Source organism: Pistacia vera, unplaced genomic scaffold, assembly GCF_008641045.1.
Source record: "Pistacia vera cultivar Batoury unplaced genomic scaffold, PisVer_v2 Contig140, whole genome shotgun sequence".
Taxonomy (NCBI): domain Eukaryota; kingdom Viridiplantae; phylum Streptophyta; class Magnoliopsida; order Sapindales; family Anacardiaceae; genus Pistacia; species Pistacia vera.
In genome coordinates this window covers 661604-680964 of record NW_022195467.1, presented here as the reverse complement: position 1 = coordinate 680964, position 19361 = coordinate 661604, and the positions used below count along the sequence as shown (strand labels likewise).

Here is a 19361-nt window from a genome sequence, read left to right as displayed (position 1 = left end):
CAATATGAAATTAAGGAGGGAAAAATATAATCTATCTTATTCGAAGTGTAACATAATTTTTAATTTAAAAACAACAATAGACATAAACCAATTAAATTGATAGGTTCACCATAACTAAGGTTAAACAAATTATCTTATTAAATTAATCTTATAATTGTAATGTATAAAATTATTTGTCAAATTATTCACATTTAAAAGAATAAATTACATAAATTATGATGAAGAAAATTAAATTCTACATATTAAGATAAATAATTGAATTATAAATGATGAATAAGAAATAATCTTTACATAGGGTTGTTACAAGAGCCAACCATAGTCTCGTGATTCACTAAGTTCAACTTTTATAAGCAAATTATATCTTATTATAAACAATACGAAAGAGATTAAGAATTAAATCACGAGTGGTTTAAATCACTGCAATTGATACCTTGAGATGATTTAAAACAATTTATTAAATCATAAGGAGTGAGAGCCACTTAAATCCTACCATTACAAGCTCCGTAATGAATTATTATTTCTTGTTCATAGAACGAACTTGAAATTGATCTCCAGCTTATAATTACTGATGTGGAACAGTAGTAGATGAGTACAGGAGCGAGCGAGCATCAAACGCCCAAACAAATAGCAATATTTTGTTTAAATATTTCATATACCTACTTTTTTTTTATTATTATTATTATGTGTGGTTATAATAAGTTATAATTAGTTGAAGAAAATTTGTATAGGGTCTTAGGAAATTGAAGCATTAGTTCATAATAAAAGTCGACCAGAAGGTTCTACTGCAGAGGGGTATTATGGAAGAGAGTCTATATTTTGCTCGCATATTTAAATTGTATTGAAACCAAGCTTGATAAGTTGGGAAGAGTTCTTTTAAGTTAGCTACTGGTGAATGTTATAATTTATTATTGACCAGGTGTGATTAACACTATGTTTAATTTGACTATAAATATTAATCACAAGTAATAAAAATATAATTACTCATGGATAAATTAGAATATATAGCTGCATTAGTGCATACTATAAGAATTGTAGTATATTAATTTTCACATTCTTTATTTTGCTACAAATTCAAATAATTTGTAGCTAATACACACATATTAGCTATATATTTAAACTAGTAGCTAATAATGATACTATAATATTGTTACTACCATGAAAATAAAATTTGTATAGCTAAATACCTTAATTAGCTATAAATTTTAATATTTTATAGCTAATTCACAAATAATAGCTATATAGTTAAACTTGTAGCTAATAATGATACTATATGCCATGTAAATTAAATGTTTATAGAAAAATACATTAATTAGCTATAATATTGAACCATAGCTAATACATTGTAGCTAAATGACTAGTTATTGCCACGATTTTAATAAGTTAAAGCAAGAGATAAATATTAGCTTCGAGGGAGGAAATCTTATCACTAAAATTATTTCAATTAGCTATAAATATTGACTTTTGTAGCTGTAAATATGTATTTGCTACAGTTTTCCTTTCTACAGCTAATTTTCATAGCTATATGTCTATAACGTTGTAGTGTGTCCTTGCCGCCTCCACCAACAGAGCCAATAAAAGGCCTAAAAAGCAACAAAAGAAAGGTCCAAAAGTTGGACCCAAGAATAAGAGCTGCGAACGCAGAGAATGCCAATGCAAAGGGAAAATGTTTCCACTGTGGAGAAGATGGACACTAGAAGAGGAACTGTCTTCAATACCTAAACAGTCTGAGGAAAGGCAAAGGAAAAGTAGGTACGAACCAATATCTTATGATTGAATATGAATTAAGTGTTAATTTAGATAGTCATTCCTAGATATTAGATTTAGCAGCAACATCTCATGTTTGTATGTCTTTGCAGGTACTTCAGAATAGTTATAAGGGGACAAAGGGCGAGATCATTTTGAGGATGGCAAATAGGGCACGAGTTGCAGCCGAGGCCATGGGGACTTGCCCAATAAGACTATCTTCAGGGCATGTTTTGAATTTATTTAAAGTATTGTACTTTGAAAAAGCCACTAGAAACATCATTTCTATTTCTGCTTTGTGTAAAGCAGGTTACCATGTACTGTTTAATAGAAATGAATGTTCAATACATTGTTGAAATGTTTTAGTTGGTAAAGTTGTGAATACAAATGGTTTGTATGTCTTAGAACTAAATGACTATGCTTCAATCAATACCATTTCCAATAAAAGAACTTGATCTGAATCAAATCCTAAAATTTTATGGTATCATAGATTGGGTCATCTAAGAGAGAGAAGATTAGTACAGCTTGGAGAAAGTGGGATCATAAACTTATTGGGTTCTGAACCCTATCCAACCTGTGAATCGTGTCTCCGAGGAAAGATGAACAAGTCTCCCTTTAAGAATAAAGGAGAGCGAGCTAAAGAACTATTAGGACTCATACATACAGATGTGTGTGGACCATTCAGTGCTTTAACCAGGGGAGGATTTGAATACTTCATTACCTTTACAGATGATATGTCACGATATGGGTATTTGTATTTAATGAAATACAAATCTGAATCCTTTGAAAAATTCAAAGAATTCAAGAGTGAAGTAGAAAATCAAACTAGAAAGAGTATTAAAATACTACGATCAGATCATGGGGGTGGATACTTAAGTACAGAGTTTCAGGAGTTCTTAAAAGAAAATGGGATTATCTCACAATTGATTCCTCCCTATACACCCCAGTTTAATAGAGTGTCTAAAAAGGAGAAATCGTACCCTATTGGATATGGTACTATCGATGGTAAGTTTTACAGACTTGCCAATATCTCTGTGGGGGTACGCTCTCCAGACCGCTGTCAACATCCTTAATAGGGTCTCATCTAAAACTATCTAGAAAACACCATATGAGATATGGTATGGGAAACATCCAAGTTTGAATTATATGAAGATTTGGGGTTGTCCAGCTTATGTTAAATTAGTTAAATCTGATAAGCTGGATGTTAAATCCAAGAAGGGTTGGTTCATTGGATATTGTAAAGATAGTTTAGGATATACTTCCCAAGTGATCAAAGAGTTTGAATCAGTAGAAATGTGCGCTTCCTCGAGAACGAGTTCTTGGAGGAAGGCGGTGTTGAAAGAAATATTGAACTCAAGGAAGAGTTCGAAGAGCCAAGAACCGAGATTACTAAAGCTGGAATGTCCACTCAGCGAACCTCAGTATCAAATACTATGGTTCCAGTGTGAAAGTCTTCCAGAATATCAAAACCTCTAAAAAGATATGGGTTCCTACATGAGCAAGATTTTTAATCTTACTTAGTGGGAGTAGATGATCATGATGATGATCCTAGAAGCTACGAAGAAGCACTACTGGATAGATATTCAAGAAAACGGCTAGAAGTGATGGATTTTGAGATAGAATCAATGCATGCCAATCAAGTATGGTCACTTGTGGATCCACTAGAGGGAATAGATCCTATAGGTTGCAAATGGGTCTACAAGAAAAACAACGGCAAGGATGGGGAGGTGGAGACCTTCAAAGCTCAACTGGTCGTGAAAGGTTATACTCAGAAACAAGGATTGGATTATAAGGAAACCTTCTCGCCTATAGCTATGATTAAATCTATCCGTATAATGCTAGTCATCGCAGCATATCATGATTATGAAATTTGGTACATGGATGTCAAAACAACTTTCCTTAATGGGTTTATTGAGGGAAACATCTATATGGAACAACCAATAGGTTTTGTATCCTTGCTAAAAACATAAGGTATGCAAATTGCATCGATCAATTTATGGATTGAAGCAAGCTTCAATAAGTTGGAACATTTGATTTGACGACATAATCAAATCATTTGGTTTCGTTAAGAATTCAGACGAGCCTTGTGTATACAAATGGGTTAAAGATCATGCCATCACATTTCTCATATTATATGTAGATGACATACTTTTGATGGGAAATGACACAGGTATGATGACAGAGGTTAAAGTATGGTTATCCAAAACCTTCTCGATGAAAGACTTAGGAGAAGCAACCTATGTCCTTGGCATTCGTGTCCACAGAGATAGAACGAAAAGGGTAATTGGATTATCCCAGAAATTGTACATAGAGAAAATGATGAAAAGATTTAGCATAGAGAACTCTAAGAGAGGTATCTTGCCCTTCACTCACGATCTTCATCTTTCTAAAGAGATAGGTCCAAAGACTAATGAAGAGCGACAGCGGATGCATAATGTGCCTTATGCGTCTGCTGTAGGCAGCTTAATATACGCAATGCTATATACAAGACTTGATATAGCTCACACTATAAGTGTTACGAGCAAATATCAATCAAATCCAGGGGAGAAACATTGGTTGGATGTAAAGTCGATCTTTAAGTACTCAAGAAGAATTAAGGATCTAGTTTTGAGTTATGGATGTTTAGAATTAAACATTCGAAGATACTCAGATTCTGATTTCTAATAAGATATTGATGATAGAAAGTCTACATCAGGGTACATTTTTATATGTAATGGAGGTGTTGTTAGTTGGAAAAGATCAAAACAGACAACTACAACATACTCCACTACAGAAGCTGAATACATTGCTGCTTCAGAAGTAGCAAAGGAGGTTGTTTGGATGTAAAAGTTCGTAACTAAACTTGGTGTGGTTCCGAACATGGCTTACCTGATAAGCATGTTCTGTGACAATACTAGAGCTATTGCACAGGCAAAGGAACCAAGGGCATACCAAAAATCCAAACACATTTAGCACAAGTATCACATTTTGAGAGAATTCGTTGGAGCTGAAGAGATTATAATTCTGAAGACACCTTCAGTAGAAAATGTAGCTGATCCACTGACTCGAACAGTGACATTGAAGCAATTGGACCATCATCTTGAGAAGATGGGTATGAGATATAACATCGAATGGCTTTAGTGCAAGTGGGAATTTGTTGGTGTATGTTAGTGTATGCCCTAGAAACCATTCGTGTTGTCGGTTTCAGAACATTCTGTCTTGTATCAATATACCATAAATAATGGAAGAAAAAGTTCTTCAATTCACATATATAAATTGCTTCCTTTATTCAGTCATGCATTTAAAATAAAGTATGTATATGAATTGTCCAGGTGATTCATTTAATCGGTAAATGAATTTATCAAAAGGTTCCCTACGGAAGCAATATAATTTGGGCAACTATATTGCATAGTAGGCATACTGGATGCTTCCGAAAGATATCATGAGTTGATATAAGTACAGATGATGATGATAGTCATGTCATTGGGGCATTAGTTTGGATTAGCGATTGGTGAATTGTTTTTTGAACGTGACCGAATAACGACAAATCACTTGGAAAAGCATGTAGTCAATGATTTATCGTTTGGTTATATCAGTGCACGATGTAGTCCTTAGACCTGAGACATTGTGGTCGGATCCGATATAGATGCGTATGATTCATATAGTATATAAATACGAGAATAGTCATGTTTCATATGATAAAGCCTATTTGGTCATGCATTGTTCATATGTGGAAACTAACAATAGGCAAGAAGGGATCTATTACTCAGAAATATAGGATCAGGAGTACTGCTGACTCCATCCAGATTCGAGTTCCTAGACAAACGTCAATAAATGTTGGAAATCAAAATCTCTGGCTAGCGTCTATTATTAGTCATATGAAAGCAAGTTTATGATGACAAGTTCTGGACATATTGATCGACGATTAGGTAGAAGATCAAGTTTAGGATTTTGACGTTCCATGAATCCGTACTCAATCAGGATATATCAATAGAGGGACTTTACTTGCATGGTACATATGATCTGAAAAGGGTTCGATGAAGTATTTCCATATCTTGGTTTAAAGACTATGGCACATTGCTAGATGTTTACCATAGTTTTGGGCCTTTGAACAGGTTTCCAAATTCATCCAAAATCGGCTCACAGGTAATCCATGATGGACCGACATGGTCACACCAATAGCCTTGAGAAGTTAGAGAAAGATAAGAGAGAGAAATGATTATTCGAAGAGGGCTAGCACCTTTCGAGGGTAATGACAAGATTTCTATGGCAATAGTTACATAGAAAATTATTTGTGACATTTTAAGGGTTAAAATGGTCAAGCAATAATTAATTGTATTTAATTATTATATCTTAAAGCATTAAGATAAATGAGATGAACTGATGAGAATGCAAAATGTCATATTTACCCCCCTTAATGCCTAGTCTTTTATACCTATTTGCTGCCTAAAATGTACTGATTTTTATTCTATTTTGACTTAGGGAGCAAATGGGAGCGTTAATTGCAAAACGGAACTAATTAAGTGAATTCGGACAGTTTTGACATTGTTTCGTATTTTGGGCTTAACTCTCTCATCTGAGCTCCGATTGAGATGATTCAAAATTCTGTGGAACGCTAAGAAAGAGATCTACAACTTTTATGTTTTGAGTTTTTAGATATACTGACTGAATCAAGGTTTTAATCGATCTTGAAGTTGACGCATCTGTATTACCGACGTCCTGGAGCGTTCTGACTTGTTATGCAAGTCAGTCTATTATTGCACGTTTTGAAGACATACATGCTGCACAAAAATTACAGCTGGAAACACCACCTTCCTATTTTATTAGGACTCTATTTTATTTTATTTCCAATTAGAATTAAATTAGGATTAATGTTATTTTAGGATAGGAGAATATTTCTTTTAGGAGATTGAGTGGGATTTGAATTCTTAAATTAGATTTTAAAAGGGAGATCAGATTAGGTTTGGGGAACCACGCCCCTCTCTTCTCTTTTCTGGAATTTTTCTTTCTCTTTGGAGTTTTGGTTGATGGCCATGAGCGGCTAAAACTTTTGTAACTTGGTCGTTGGAAACGGAGACCTTGGAATCAACCAACTGTGAGATCTAATCTATGTTATTTTAGTGTTCAATTTTTGTGTTTGAGTATTGAATGTTATTCTGTGCATATTTTCATGATTGATGCATTTAATTACTAGGAGGCCTACTAGTGTATTATTTGTTGAAATCTACCTCTAAGTTTGATATCAAATCCGTAATTGTTTGATCCCTCCAACTTGTGAAGCAATTAGGGTTAGTAATTTGCTGCGTCAGGAATTAATAACCTTATGAAGAACATTCAACTAAATTAAATACAACCGCTTGTGTTTGTGTTGTTTAGCTTCATCGATCTCTCTAATTCTTAAGGCTGCCACTAGATTAAATCTTGAGCGCTTGTCTAGGGTTGTTTAGTGGTAAGATTAATTAAGAGCGCTTGTTTCCTAATTAATTAAAATTAAGGAGAGATAGGAAAATAGTTCCAACGGTGAATATTCAATGTATGAATTGATTATTTTTGCATCAATGATCAGTTGTGAGATTCTGATGGTGGATGTTGACGGAGACCAAGTTTCGTTATATTAATTGATTTCGAATTGAACTGTTTTTGTTTTTTTTTTTTTGGTTTTTGCTAAGAACGTTTTCTGTTTTACACAAAACCCCCCAGCTTTGTTCACATAACATCAAATTCGGCTAGACACTCTTCGTGGGATCGACCCTTGTTTACCCTATTTACAGTTTAGTAGTTAGGTTCGGAAGGTTTTAATTCTGGGTGCCTACGACAGCACGCCATGTACTAAAATAACCTTTTAATAGTGCAAGGGCAAAAGGGCAAATTAATAAATGCTTGGGCTCCTTTTAGAATAAGATTTTATTGGGGCATGCAAGTGAAAAACAACTAATTACAAATGGCCCATGTATATATAAATGTAAATGGTTGCATTTTAGGTTAAGGGTTCATCTTGTTCACTCAAAACAAAAACAAGCTCTCTCTCTCTTAGGTTTGACCACTTTCTCATTCTCTCAAGTTGGTGTTAAAGTGTGGAGGATTCATCCTTTTGAGTATTGGCTTCATCAAACCTAATCACTAGGAGAAGGTATAATGTTTTTATGCTTTATTTGTATTTGTTTGAATCCTATTAATCCATATCTTTGCATGCATGTCTTGTTTACATGCTTCCAATCAACATTTTCCACCACCTCTTCATGGTTCTTTCACAAAGTCTATAAATACCCCTTTGGCTAGTCACTTTAAACTATCCAAAGATCAATCACCTATAATAGAGCATGAGTGAGAGATACATGGCCAAATTACCCTATGCATCAACAATTGGCAGTCTTCTGTATGCCATGGTATGTACAAGGCCAGACATAGCACACGCAATGGGAGTTGTGAGTAGGTGCATGAGCAATCCAGAAAAGCAACATTGGGAAGCAGTGAAGTGGATTCTTAGATACTTGAGAGGTATTACAGATTTAACACTATGCTTTAGAAAGTCAGACTTACAGTTACAAGGTTATGTGGATGCTAATATGGTTGGTGACATTGACAACTGCAAAAGTACCACAAGTTATGTCTTTATATTAGGTGGTACAACAATCAGTTGGGTTTCAAAGTTATAGAAGATTGTTGCCTTTTTTACTATAGAGGCAGAGTATGATGTTGTGACAAAAGCTAGTAAGTGGTTACAACAAGTCCTAGAAGAGTTAGATCAAAACTATGAGAAGAACATTTTGTATTGTAATAGCCAAACTGTTATTCACCTTGCAAAGAACCCAGTCAACCATGCTAGGACAAAGCACATACAGGTTCGATGTCATTTCATATGCTCATCTTTAGAAGGAGTTATAGCTCTAAAGAAGTTTCAAGGGAGTCAGAATCCCGTTGATATGTTTACGAATGTATTGAGAAACAAAAGTTGTTTACAACTTAAAATGGACTTCTTGGTTGAAAAAAGAAGAGTTGATGCCTCTACTAATAGAAATGAAGAATTGAAAACGTGTTGAATTAGTCTCCAAGTGGGAGATTGTGGAGTCAAATTCAATCCAAATTAGTATTGTATTTGGACATTGGTTTTCCTAATATGTTTCTATGTAGAATTATTTTTCTTTAAGAATACTATTAGAAATAGGAATATAATTGAATTAGGAATTAAAATAACCTTCCTATTAGGATATGAGATTTGAGTCCTATTAGAAATAGTATCCCATGTATATTACCTATAAAAAAAGCTTAAGTCCTAGAGTTTAGTAAGTCAAGAGAATAGAAGGCAAAGCCACAATTAGAAAGTGAGAGCCACTGAAAAGAGGTTTAGAGAGAGAGAGCCAATTTGTGAGGCTTGTGAGAGACTTTTGCAACTTTTTCTTCTTCATAGTGAAATTCCACAATCGCCAATTGGACGTAACTCTCATACGGAGAATGAACCATTATAAATCTTGTGTTTGCCTATGGTTTATGTATTTGTCCTTTGTTTGCTTATTTTTGCTTTCATAGAGCAACAAAGCTATGGCACCGAATATTTTGCACCGAAAATGTGTACCGGCCTACGTGTACCCAAGCGTCTGATTTTTCTATCAAATTTTTTCTAGTGAACGGTCTTCCATCAAAGATGGACGACCGTTCACTCGCATGGACTCCTGTCCATATTTGATGGACGGGGGTCCATTGACTACGGACGGGCGTCCCCATTTAAAGGACGCCCGTCTATAAATAAAATGGAATAAAAAATTTTATAAAAATTAGGGACAGTCATTCATACGTTATGGACAGTCATCCCTTCATTTTGGACGGGCGCCCGCAAATAAGGGACGCCCATCCTTAACCAAAATATGAAAATAAAAAAAAAAATAAAAATTGGGGATGGCTGTCCATAAATTTTGGATGGCCGTCCCTTACGTTTGGACAGGCGTCCATTAGGAATGGACGCATGTCCCTTAACTTTGGATGGGATCCATTAGGAATGGACGCCCGTCCATGCTTTTAAAAAAAAAAAAACCACCTTCTTCTTCGCTCTTCTTCTTCTTCTTCGCCAAGCCAAAAACCCCATCTCCTCTCTTCTTTTTGTCCAGTGTTATTCTAAGAGTAATGCAGATAGTAACCTAACCAGGATCAAGGGGAAAGAAGAAGAGGAGATGGTTACTATTCTTTTTTTAGCATGTCTCTTATGCTACAACTTATACAAGTCAAACATGCCTCTTTGGAAGTATGAAGGTCGGGTGGAAACTTTTCCAACCAAGGATCCTGCTATAGCATTCTCCAGTCAGAAGGCTATCCAGGTTGAAGAACTAGAGCCACTGGTAGATCTTAATTTAGGTGCTTCTGGCCTTGCTCTTATCAGAGAGAGCTTCATGGTACCTGTTACAGTGGCCTCCAAAGACCATGACGTCTACTCTGCTGAGTTAAAGATCAATCTGGTGGACGTAAAAGGAGGTGGTTTGTTTAGTCCAAGGGAAACAGAGCCATCCTCTATGGATAGTCATCATGTTGAGCTTATTGGCATTGTTGGGGCAGAAGGGAAGATGAATCTCAGTTGCGTTATGAAAAAATTGAGAAAATTTAGCAATCCTTTGGATTGGTTTCTGTTCCATTTCTGAAGAATGGAGACTCATGGTCTTGCAAATTAGAAATCAAGTGGCACAGACCCAAACCAGTTATGCTTTTCCTGTCTTTAGGGTATTACCCACTTCGCGATGAGTTGGCTGCACAGAAGGTCAACATCCACAAGAGCTTGCAAATTGAAGGAATAAGTGCCATTGCAATAAGCCATCGCTTTATGCTGCCTTTGTTTGCAAGGGACAAAAAGCTGGATGTAATTTCAACGACAAAAAGTTAGATGTAATTTCACACTCATATATGATAACAACAATTAGATGGTGATAACAACGTTCCGTTCCATTAAATAACAATCATACAAGTCTTATTAGGAAGATAGGATATTTTAGGCATAATTGCTTGGGATTTCTTTTCTTCATCAGTTGTTGAATGACAGTGCTTATCATTTTAGACAAGTTTTTGCCAAGAACTGCACTCAAGTCCCATTGCAGTTACAATCTATGTCTATTGGCAATGAGGACGGCGAGAGAGTAAGTCCATGTCCTGTACAAGACGATGGCAAAGACTTTTTAAACGCAGCCCTTCTGGTGCCAGGTGAATGTAGTGTAGTATAGGATCATCAAAACAACTAGAAGAAACCGACAAGGCAGTGAATATTTTTTTTTTCATGACAGTATATGTAAAGCTCTGAGTTATGTGCTTTTTGGATAGCCATCCATGCAATTTGGACGGCCGTCCATTTGTTTTTTTTTTTTTTTTTTTTTTATATTTACATTATGGACGGGCGTCCATTCCTTACGGATGCCCGTCCAAAATGAAGGGACGACCATCCATAATGGATGAACGGCCATCCCTAAATGTTTTTTAATTTTAAAAAAAAAAATTTGTTAATGGATGGGCGTCCATTAAAGTATGAACGCCCGTCTTCTATTTAGGAGTCCCTGTCTCATCTTTTATGCCGCCTGGGACAGTAAAAGCTGCGGCAAAAACTACGGTGGTAATAAGTGTTGCTACAATCATGCATGAATTTGCAGTGTCCTTCATCCATTTTTCCCCCTTATCCTTTAACGCTTTGATCTTCTGCTTAAATATATCTGTAGGAGTTTTCCCTTTCTTATTTTTAGCTTCAACATCCATTGGATCCACAATCTGACTCACTTCCTGCATTTATTGATAAGGAAAATCTTATCAAATTAGAAAACAAATATTGTTTTTCAGACGCAAAATAAGAGTGAAGTAAATATCTACCTCAAACCAAAACAAGTCTTGTTGCAGCTGGAGAGCCACTCCTGATACATTATTGAGCCGTTCTAGTGGTGGCATCATTCCAGCCAAATGCAAGATATTGTTTCCTGCTTTATCTCTATATTGAAATATTGGTTTCTTAAATGCTAGACTTATCTTGTCAATGAGTTTGAAGATTTCCTTTTGACGATTCAAAACAGCAACGTGAAATATGCTGTAATTGTTTCGATCAAATTTTAGTATCAAATCAGGGAATTCACGAATAATTATGGTGAGAAAATCAATATTTCATTGCTTGATAGCAATAAATATTACTGGTCAAGTGTATTCAATAATTTCTGAAATCTTATCTTCCTCCAGAAGTCTGATTTGTTGCAAAAGTCATTTGACTAATTCAAGTGCTTCATCGTTACCTGAACCAACAGAGTTTGGTTGAGCCAACTTTAATTAGTTTACAAGAAATTGAGGCTTCACATATCTTTGTTTTTGAAGAAAGACATTTCTTGTAAAGACTTGGAAAAAATGAAATAAAAAATGGCTTGAAATTAATAAGAGAATATTAAGTGACTGATGATGTATAAAATTGTTTAATAAATTAAGAATGTAATAATAAGAAAGTGCAACTCAACCTTAGAAGAAAAGAAGCAATTTGACGTTAAAGAATTGTTTGATTTGGGGCTACCACATATGTACAATTAAATTGATTTAAGTAAAATTTTAATAGAAAAAAATAATAGATTAGTTGGTTTGTGAATATAGAATGTAAAAGCCAAGACATTCAGCAATATGACTAATCAAGACATGCTTTAAGGTTTTGAAAAGTAGAGAGACTAACCTTTGTTCCATCTCTTAAAAATTCCCTGCTGCTTTTGATTGGCAAATTTAGGTGTTCAAGCCAAGATATGCAATGTTGTCTCCCAATTAGATTCCTCGCGACGATTGGCTAAATCGCCTTTTGTATAGATAATTCTACGCTAAACCTGATTACACAACAATCAAATTGATAGATAACTTAGATTCAACCCTAAAATAAATTCGATTCAAAGAAGAGTCAAATAATTAAATTGATACAATAATAATAAAATAGGTTAAAATATACAATTACTTAGTTCATTTTTGTTTTACACTGAAATGAAAATTAATTATACGGGTTAATGGCAAGACCAATGTAAAAAAAAAAAAAAAAAAAAAAAACAATGGAGGTTTCCCTAACCCATCCTTAGTTTATAACTTACGTGGTAAAAGTCAATTAAAATTAATTAGCCCAAATATAAGGTATAATGCATACTTACCATATAATCCACTTCTTATTAGACAGTTAATCAATTTGATGAGATCCTCGTCATTTAAGTAATCTCCAGAGGTATCATAAACGAACTCTACCATCTCTTTATGGCTTGACTGAGCTCCCATGTGAATAGGTAACATCTCATTTTCACCATGGATGTTTCTTAACTCACTATTTTTACAAAACATCTTTTTGGCTAGTTGTAAGTTTCCCGATGCAGCAACAAGACAAAAAGCTGTATTTCCATCATGATTTTTAATTCCTAAATCCTCTGGATTCATTTTATCAACCAAGACTTGGACAAAACTAGAGGACTGGGCTTCAACTACGATGTGAAGAGCGATATCACCTTTCTGTGATATTCTAGACGTTATATAATTTGGATGGTCATGACAAATTTTTGTAGCTGTGCTCCAGTTATCCTTCAATGCAGCCTGATACAATTTTTTTGTGATGTGTTGATCAAGCCACCAATAATCTTTCAAGGTGAAACAAGATCATATATAAAAATTAATTCATTCAAACTGAGCTTCTATAGTAAACTAAACATACGAATTATCTATACGAGACTGGATGAAGATACTATTTACACTCAAGTTTAAACTCTACACACTTGTTACCTCTCAGTCACTCAATATATAAATACACATTGCCAAATTTTGAAAATTTTCTTGCTTACTCTATGCATCTATTCTACTGTCAAATATAACCCTTAAAAATAAATTGGTGGAATGAACCCATTAAAAATAATTTTACCCACCCACAAGTTGTTATTTATTTGGAAATATTCTATTAATTGTATTTTTGTCATTTGAGATTTTTTTTCAAAAAATTGTCTCCTAATTATTGATACCCCATATAAATTTTTTGATTATTTATTACTCCCTCCGTTTCTCTTTAAAAGTCATTTTAAGTCATTGTACGCTTTTTAATAAATTAATTTTTTAATTTAAATTTTTTTTCTCTTTGCTCCTTCCTCTGAAGGTGTGTGGGAAATGGCAATGATGATTGATGGAAAATAAATGGCTTTTAAAGAGAAGGAGAAAGAGAAAGAGAGAGAGAGAGAGAGGAGATGAGGGGTGAGGGAAAGAGAGAGAGGAGACAGGGGCATACTTCGAGAAAGAGAGAGAGGGTTGCATTTGGCCAAACGACATTTATTTTGGAAAAAAATTATAAGGCTAAAACAACTTTTAAAGAGAAACGAAGGGAGTAATATACAATTAGAATATCAAGAACATATCATACTTACCAAAAAATTTGTTGGTATCAATTTCTATTAATGGTCCTTGGATTCCATAAAGGAACTCCACCATTATTTTATGGCCCTGTTGAGCTGCTTTGTGAATGGATAACATTTCCTTGTCTCCATGGATACTCGGTAATTCTACATTCTTCTCAAACATCTGCTCAGCTAGTCTCACATTTCCAGACACAGCAACAAGAAAAAAGGTCGTATTGCCATCACTATTTTTAATAGCCAAATCTTCTTTCCTCATATATTTTATCAATTCTTCAACAAACGTAGAGGAATTTCTCCAAGCTACAATATGAAGAGCAGTATCCTCTTTATTTGATATCCTAGCAGCTAAATATTTCAAATTTTTATATACATCTCCCTAAAAAATATCCCTATGAGCTATGTTCCAATCATTCATCCATGCAGTTGTGTACAATTTGTTCAAGTTTTTTTTTTATTCTTGGATCGTCTGTAAAGGTGAAACAAGAACAAGTTTTGTACATGTGAGGAACTAATTCATTTTGACTAATTTTGATGTAAATTGATAGCGTAATATGAAACATATGAACTGTCTACAAAAAATATCAATTCAAGTATTTTATATCTAATAATGAATAAATTTAATTTATCATATACTACTTTATCTACATTTCTCCTCTTTTTTCAAAAAATCATATATATTTTAAATGATAAATCTTGTTATATAAAATAAATAATTACTTATTAATGTAAATTTTTTATTTTATCAAGATTGATAACTTTTTTTTATGTATGCTAAAAAAAAATATAATATTAGTTGAATAAAAAGAAGAAGAAAAATAAAATATTTTGGTGATTATTAATATTCAAATTGAGAAAATGAAGTAATAATATATGTAATTATAATATCAAGAATAGTGTATTCTTACCAAACAAAGAAACTGTAAATCTGAGATTTAGAAATAATCTGCTGCTATCAATTTCTTGTAAAGAGGCCTTGGATTCCATGAAGGAATTCCACCATCTCTCTATGGCCATTCCGAGCTGCCACGTGAATTGGTAACATTTCCAAATATCCACATATATTTGGTAGCCATCTATTTGTTAACCATATGACACAAAGGGTGCAGATTATAGGTCTGTAAAACATAAAGGGTCATACAGGAACTTACAAATGCGCTGTCGTTTTGAGTTGACTCTTTTAGTTCATCACTTGAGCTCAAACAAGTTGCTGCACTTTACTTTACCAATTCTCTCTTTCATGTATTCTCTCCTCTGTATATAAGAGAGATTTTTGATTGTATTCTTAATTCATTCAACTTAATATACAAATCAGATCTTTCATTTTCTCTCTTACCTAAATCTTCACATGGTATTAGAGCTGAAGACAAACATCTACAGCAACGATTCCTGGCTTTCCCTGTTCAATTCATCACTATGGAGAAAACAACGCTCCTTAATCCAGCTCAATCTTCAACTTTTTCGTCCAGTTTGCAAGCAATCACTCCGAAGCTAACGAGAGATAATTACAAGGATAATTATCGATTCTGGAGGTCTCAAGTCTGTAGGAGCTCATGAATTGGAAGAACATCTAGTGCTATTTCGTGTCCTGGTCCTTTAATTGTTTCTGAAAGTGTTAATTCATCTCAGTCAAATGAAACCCTAGCTAAGGAAAAACTTAATCTAGCCTATGTAGCGTGGAAAAAGACTGATAAATTCCTTGTTACTCCTATTTCAGAATGTATGTTTAGTTACATCTCTAAGTGTCAATTTGCTATTGAAATCTGGTATGCTCTTGAAAATGAGTTCATTACTGACTCTAAAGCATGAGCTCTTCATTTGAAGAATCTCTTGCAAAATACTCAAAAAGGAAATATGAGTGTCAATGAGTTTGTTAAGAAAACGAAGAGTATTGCTGAGAATTTAACATCTAGTGGACAGGTTATAACTGATGAAGACTTACTTCAGTATGTATTAGGTGGCCTAGGTCTAGAATTTGATGCTGTTGTTGTGAACCTAACATCTAGAATTGAGTCTAAGTTTGATTCAGTATCTCGTCAAGAAGCACAGTATATGCTCCAGAAATATGAAATGCGACTGGAGAAATTTAACAGTGTAGATCTTGCTAATAGTTCAGTACATGTTGCTTCTCTTAATAATACTATGTCAAGAGGATTACAAGGCTCTACTGATGCTTCTAATACTCTCCATCAAGTTCATCAAGTACCTTTTCTGTCAAACACTACACCTCCTACACAGACTTACCAGCCTACTGCACCCAATTATTCACCTAGTAATGGATACTTTTCACATGCACATCCAAGTAATTTTGGGCATTCAAGTTATTCTGGTGGAACTTTTGAACCTGCCGTCACAAATTACAGACCATCAGGATTTCAGTCCTATGGAAGAGGTCATGGCAGAGGTACTGGTAAGGGTAAACCAGTATGTCAAGTATGTAGCAAGGTAGGACACACAGCAGTGTAGTGTTATCATAGGTTTAATTCTACTTACAATGGCACTCCACCTCAGTTTGGAACTTCTCACTCTCAATTTGGCATGTTTCCTCAAACTGGAGAGCTTGGTTCTAGATCTCAGTTTGCTACCACTAGTGGCAACTCTTTTGGCAGTAATCTGCCTTTTGGAAGTCATATTGCCATATTCTCCGCCTCACAACAAGCTTATCCACAGTCACATCTTCTTGTTCCCAGTCAGTAGACACACTTTCCAGCCACTAACCAGCCAAGTTTTCCAGTCCCTAGTCAGCAAACCTACTTACCCAACCAAGCCTATCATATAACATCCTTTCCCACTCCACAGCTAGCCCAAACACAAACCAATTTCTCTTCTAATGCTCAAACATAACAACCTAGTCAAGCTTACTTTATCTCTCACCAATATCCTCCTCAATCTTCAACCTCACATACACCTATGACCATTTCTTCTACTACACCAACTGGTCCATCCTGGTACATGGACTCAGGAGCAACTGACCATGTTACCTCTGATCCTCATCACTTAGCAGCAAGCAGGAGCTATGATGGTATAGATCAACTACAAGTTGGGAGTGGTGAGTCTCTAGACATATCCCATGTTGGTTTTACTTTATTACCCAACTCCTTACATTCTAAATGTTTATACTTGAGAAATGTCTTATGTGTGCTAGAATAATTAAGAATCTCCTTAGCATCTCAAAATTCACAAAAGATAACAATGTAGTGGTGGAATTTAATTCTGATTATTGTATTGTTAAGGACAAGGACACTCGAACAGTGCTTTTGCAGGGAGGGCTTAAAGCTGGCTTGTAACAGTTGCACATCCCCTCTACCTTGCCATCCACTCATGAGATTTCACATAATCCCTTTGGTTGTCCTGGACAGATAGTTCCTCCTCATTCAAGTCAACCTTGTCAACCTTATTTTACTTCCCAAGGTCTTAGTTCCATAGCTATGAATAAGTCTTTAAATCCCAACATTAATCCTAAGTGTAACTTGAGTGTCTCTACTGCTACTAATAGTAAATCCAGCACTCTTGATTTTAGCTTACAGCCAAGTAGTTCAAACATTAGTGCAAATGCTGTTTCTAATTGCAATTCAACTTCAATAAATAAAAGTTCTCACTGCAATTTGCCTAAAAATGTTCTCTCTAATTCTAATTGTAATTCTGATTTATGTATATTGCCTATTTCTGCACATAGTAGCTCTAATTCTAATTCTGCCTAGTGTGCTTTGCCTGTTACAAATGACTATGCTTTAACATCTCATAATCATATTACTTCTGTCTCTCATGTGTTGCCTACTGCATCATTGTCTACTGCATCATCTGCACTTCAAGTTACTGATTTTGTTCATAATATAATGCCTGCTCTATCTGACTGTACCAAAGTGACTGATTCATTTTCTAATGAAAACCATACTGGTTCTGTCTCTCATGTGTTGCCCATTGCATCATCTACATTTCAAGTTACTAACATAGCTGGAAACATGAACCTTTGGCACAATAGACTAGGACATCCACATGTTGAAGCTCTTAATAAATTCGGTCTCAGCTGTATATCAAACCTCTAGAGTCTGGTCCTGTCTTATCTTTTTGTGATGCTTGCAAGTTAGGAAAAACACATAGAACAAGCTTTCTTGTCTCTCTATCCAGAGCTGATCACCTTTTAGAACTCATACACAGTGATGTTTGGGGACCAGCACCAGTGGCTTCTCTAGAAGGATTTAGGTATTACATACATTTCATAGATGATTATAGTCGTTTTACCTGGTTATTTCCATTACGAACCAAAGCTGAGGTTAGTTCCACATTCATTAGGTTTCGCCATTTGGTAGAATGACAATTCAATACCAAACTGAAATGTTTACATTCTGACCAAGGTGGTGAATACAAAGGGTTAATTTCTTATCTTACTAATGCTGGAATTGAATTTAAACATTCTTGTGTTTATGTTCATCAACAAAATGGGCGTGGTGAGAGAAAACATAGACATATTGCTGAAACCGTTCTTACTTTACTTGCCCAAGCATCCATGCCATTGCATTTTTGGTGGCTTGCCTTTGAAACTGCTGTTTTTTAATAAATAGAATGCCTTCTTCTGTGTTGAAATTTATCTCTCCTTATCAAATTTTGTTTGGTAGAATTCTGCTTTATTCTTCCTTAAAAGTCTTTAGTTGTGCTTGTTTTCCCTACTTAAGGGATTTCCATAAGCATAAACTAAATTTTGATTCTTCTAAATGTGTTTTTGTTGGCTATAGTCTTGTCCATAAAGGCTATAAATGTCTTATTGCTGAAAATAGAATTATCATTACACCTAGTGTCCAATTCAATGAAACACAATTTCCCTTTGCCACTGGTTTTCCCTCTCCTGTACCTACACATCAGTCCTCTCCTGATACTAATAACATCTCCACCACATGCAGTTTTCCATTTGTTTTTGTGCCTTGTACAACTGATACAAACAGCAAAGTCTCTTCAGCAAAACTCTGCTCTTCTCCTTCCTCTTCTACAACAGTTGGTAAGCAAGTTTCACCATCTACTACTCCTTTTTCTCCTTGGTTAAATTTTGTACCAAATTTCTCTGTTTCTAACTCAAAATTGTAGGATAACTCTTCCATGTCTTGCTCATCATCCAGGTCTTTTCCAATCAGTTCAATTCTGCCTCCTCACACTCACACTACCCAAAATCATTTGTCTGTGTCACAGTGTCCAAAAAGCCCTCTTACTATAGATCTAACCTGCTTTCCACCTGTTGGTTTAGTATCTAAACCTTCCACAGTAACAACACAGTCTTCTTTGTCTAAAAAG

At 34.9% G+C, this 19361-nt stretch overlaps 1 protein-coding gene across 1 annotated transcript; it reads right to left on the bottom strand.

Annotated features, from left to right (window-relative positions):
* Positions 1-11235: 11235 nt before the first annotated feature.
* LOC116123180 lies at positions 11236-11815 on the bottom strand. Its single transcript, XM_031408987.1, has 2 exons — positions 11557-11815; positions 11236-11469 (listed from the first exon to the last, which is right to left on the bottom strand). The coding sequence occupies exons 1-2, from the start codon at positions 11632-11634 to the stop codon at positions 11236-11238; spliced, it is 312 nt and encodes a 103-aa protein (XP_031264847.1). The 5' UTR covers positions 11635-11815.
* Between the last annotated feature and the right edge of the window lie 7546 nt (positions 11816-19361).

Bases quoted from the DNA above. Each gene is read 5' to 3' on its own strand.
- LOC116123180 (XM_031408987.1), bottom strand. From the start codon at position 11,634: ATGATGCCACCACTAGAACGGCTCAATAATGTATCAGGAGTGGCTCTC. The intron at 11,470-11,556 runs GTAGATATTTAC...CAATAAATGCAG, and splicing joins AAGACTTGTTTTGGTTTGAG to GAAGTGAGTCAGATTGTGGA.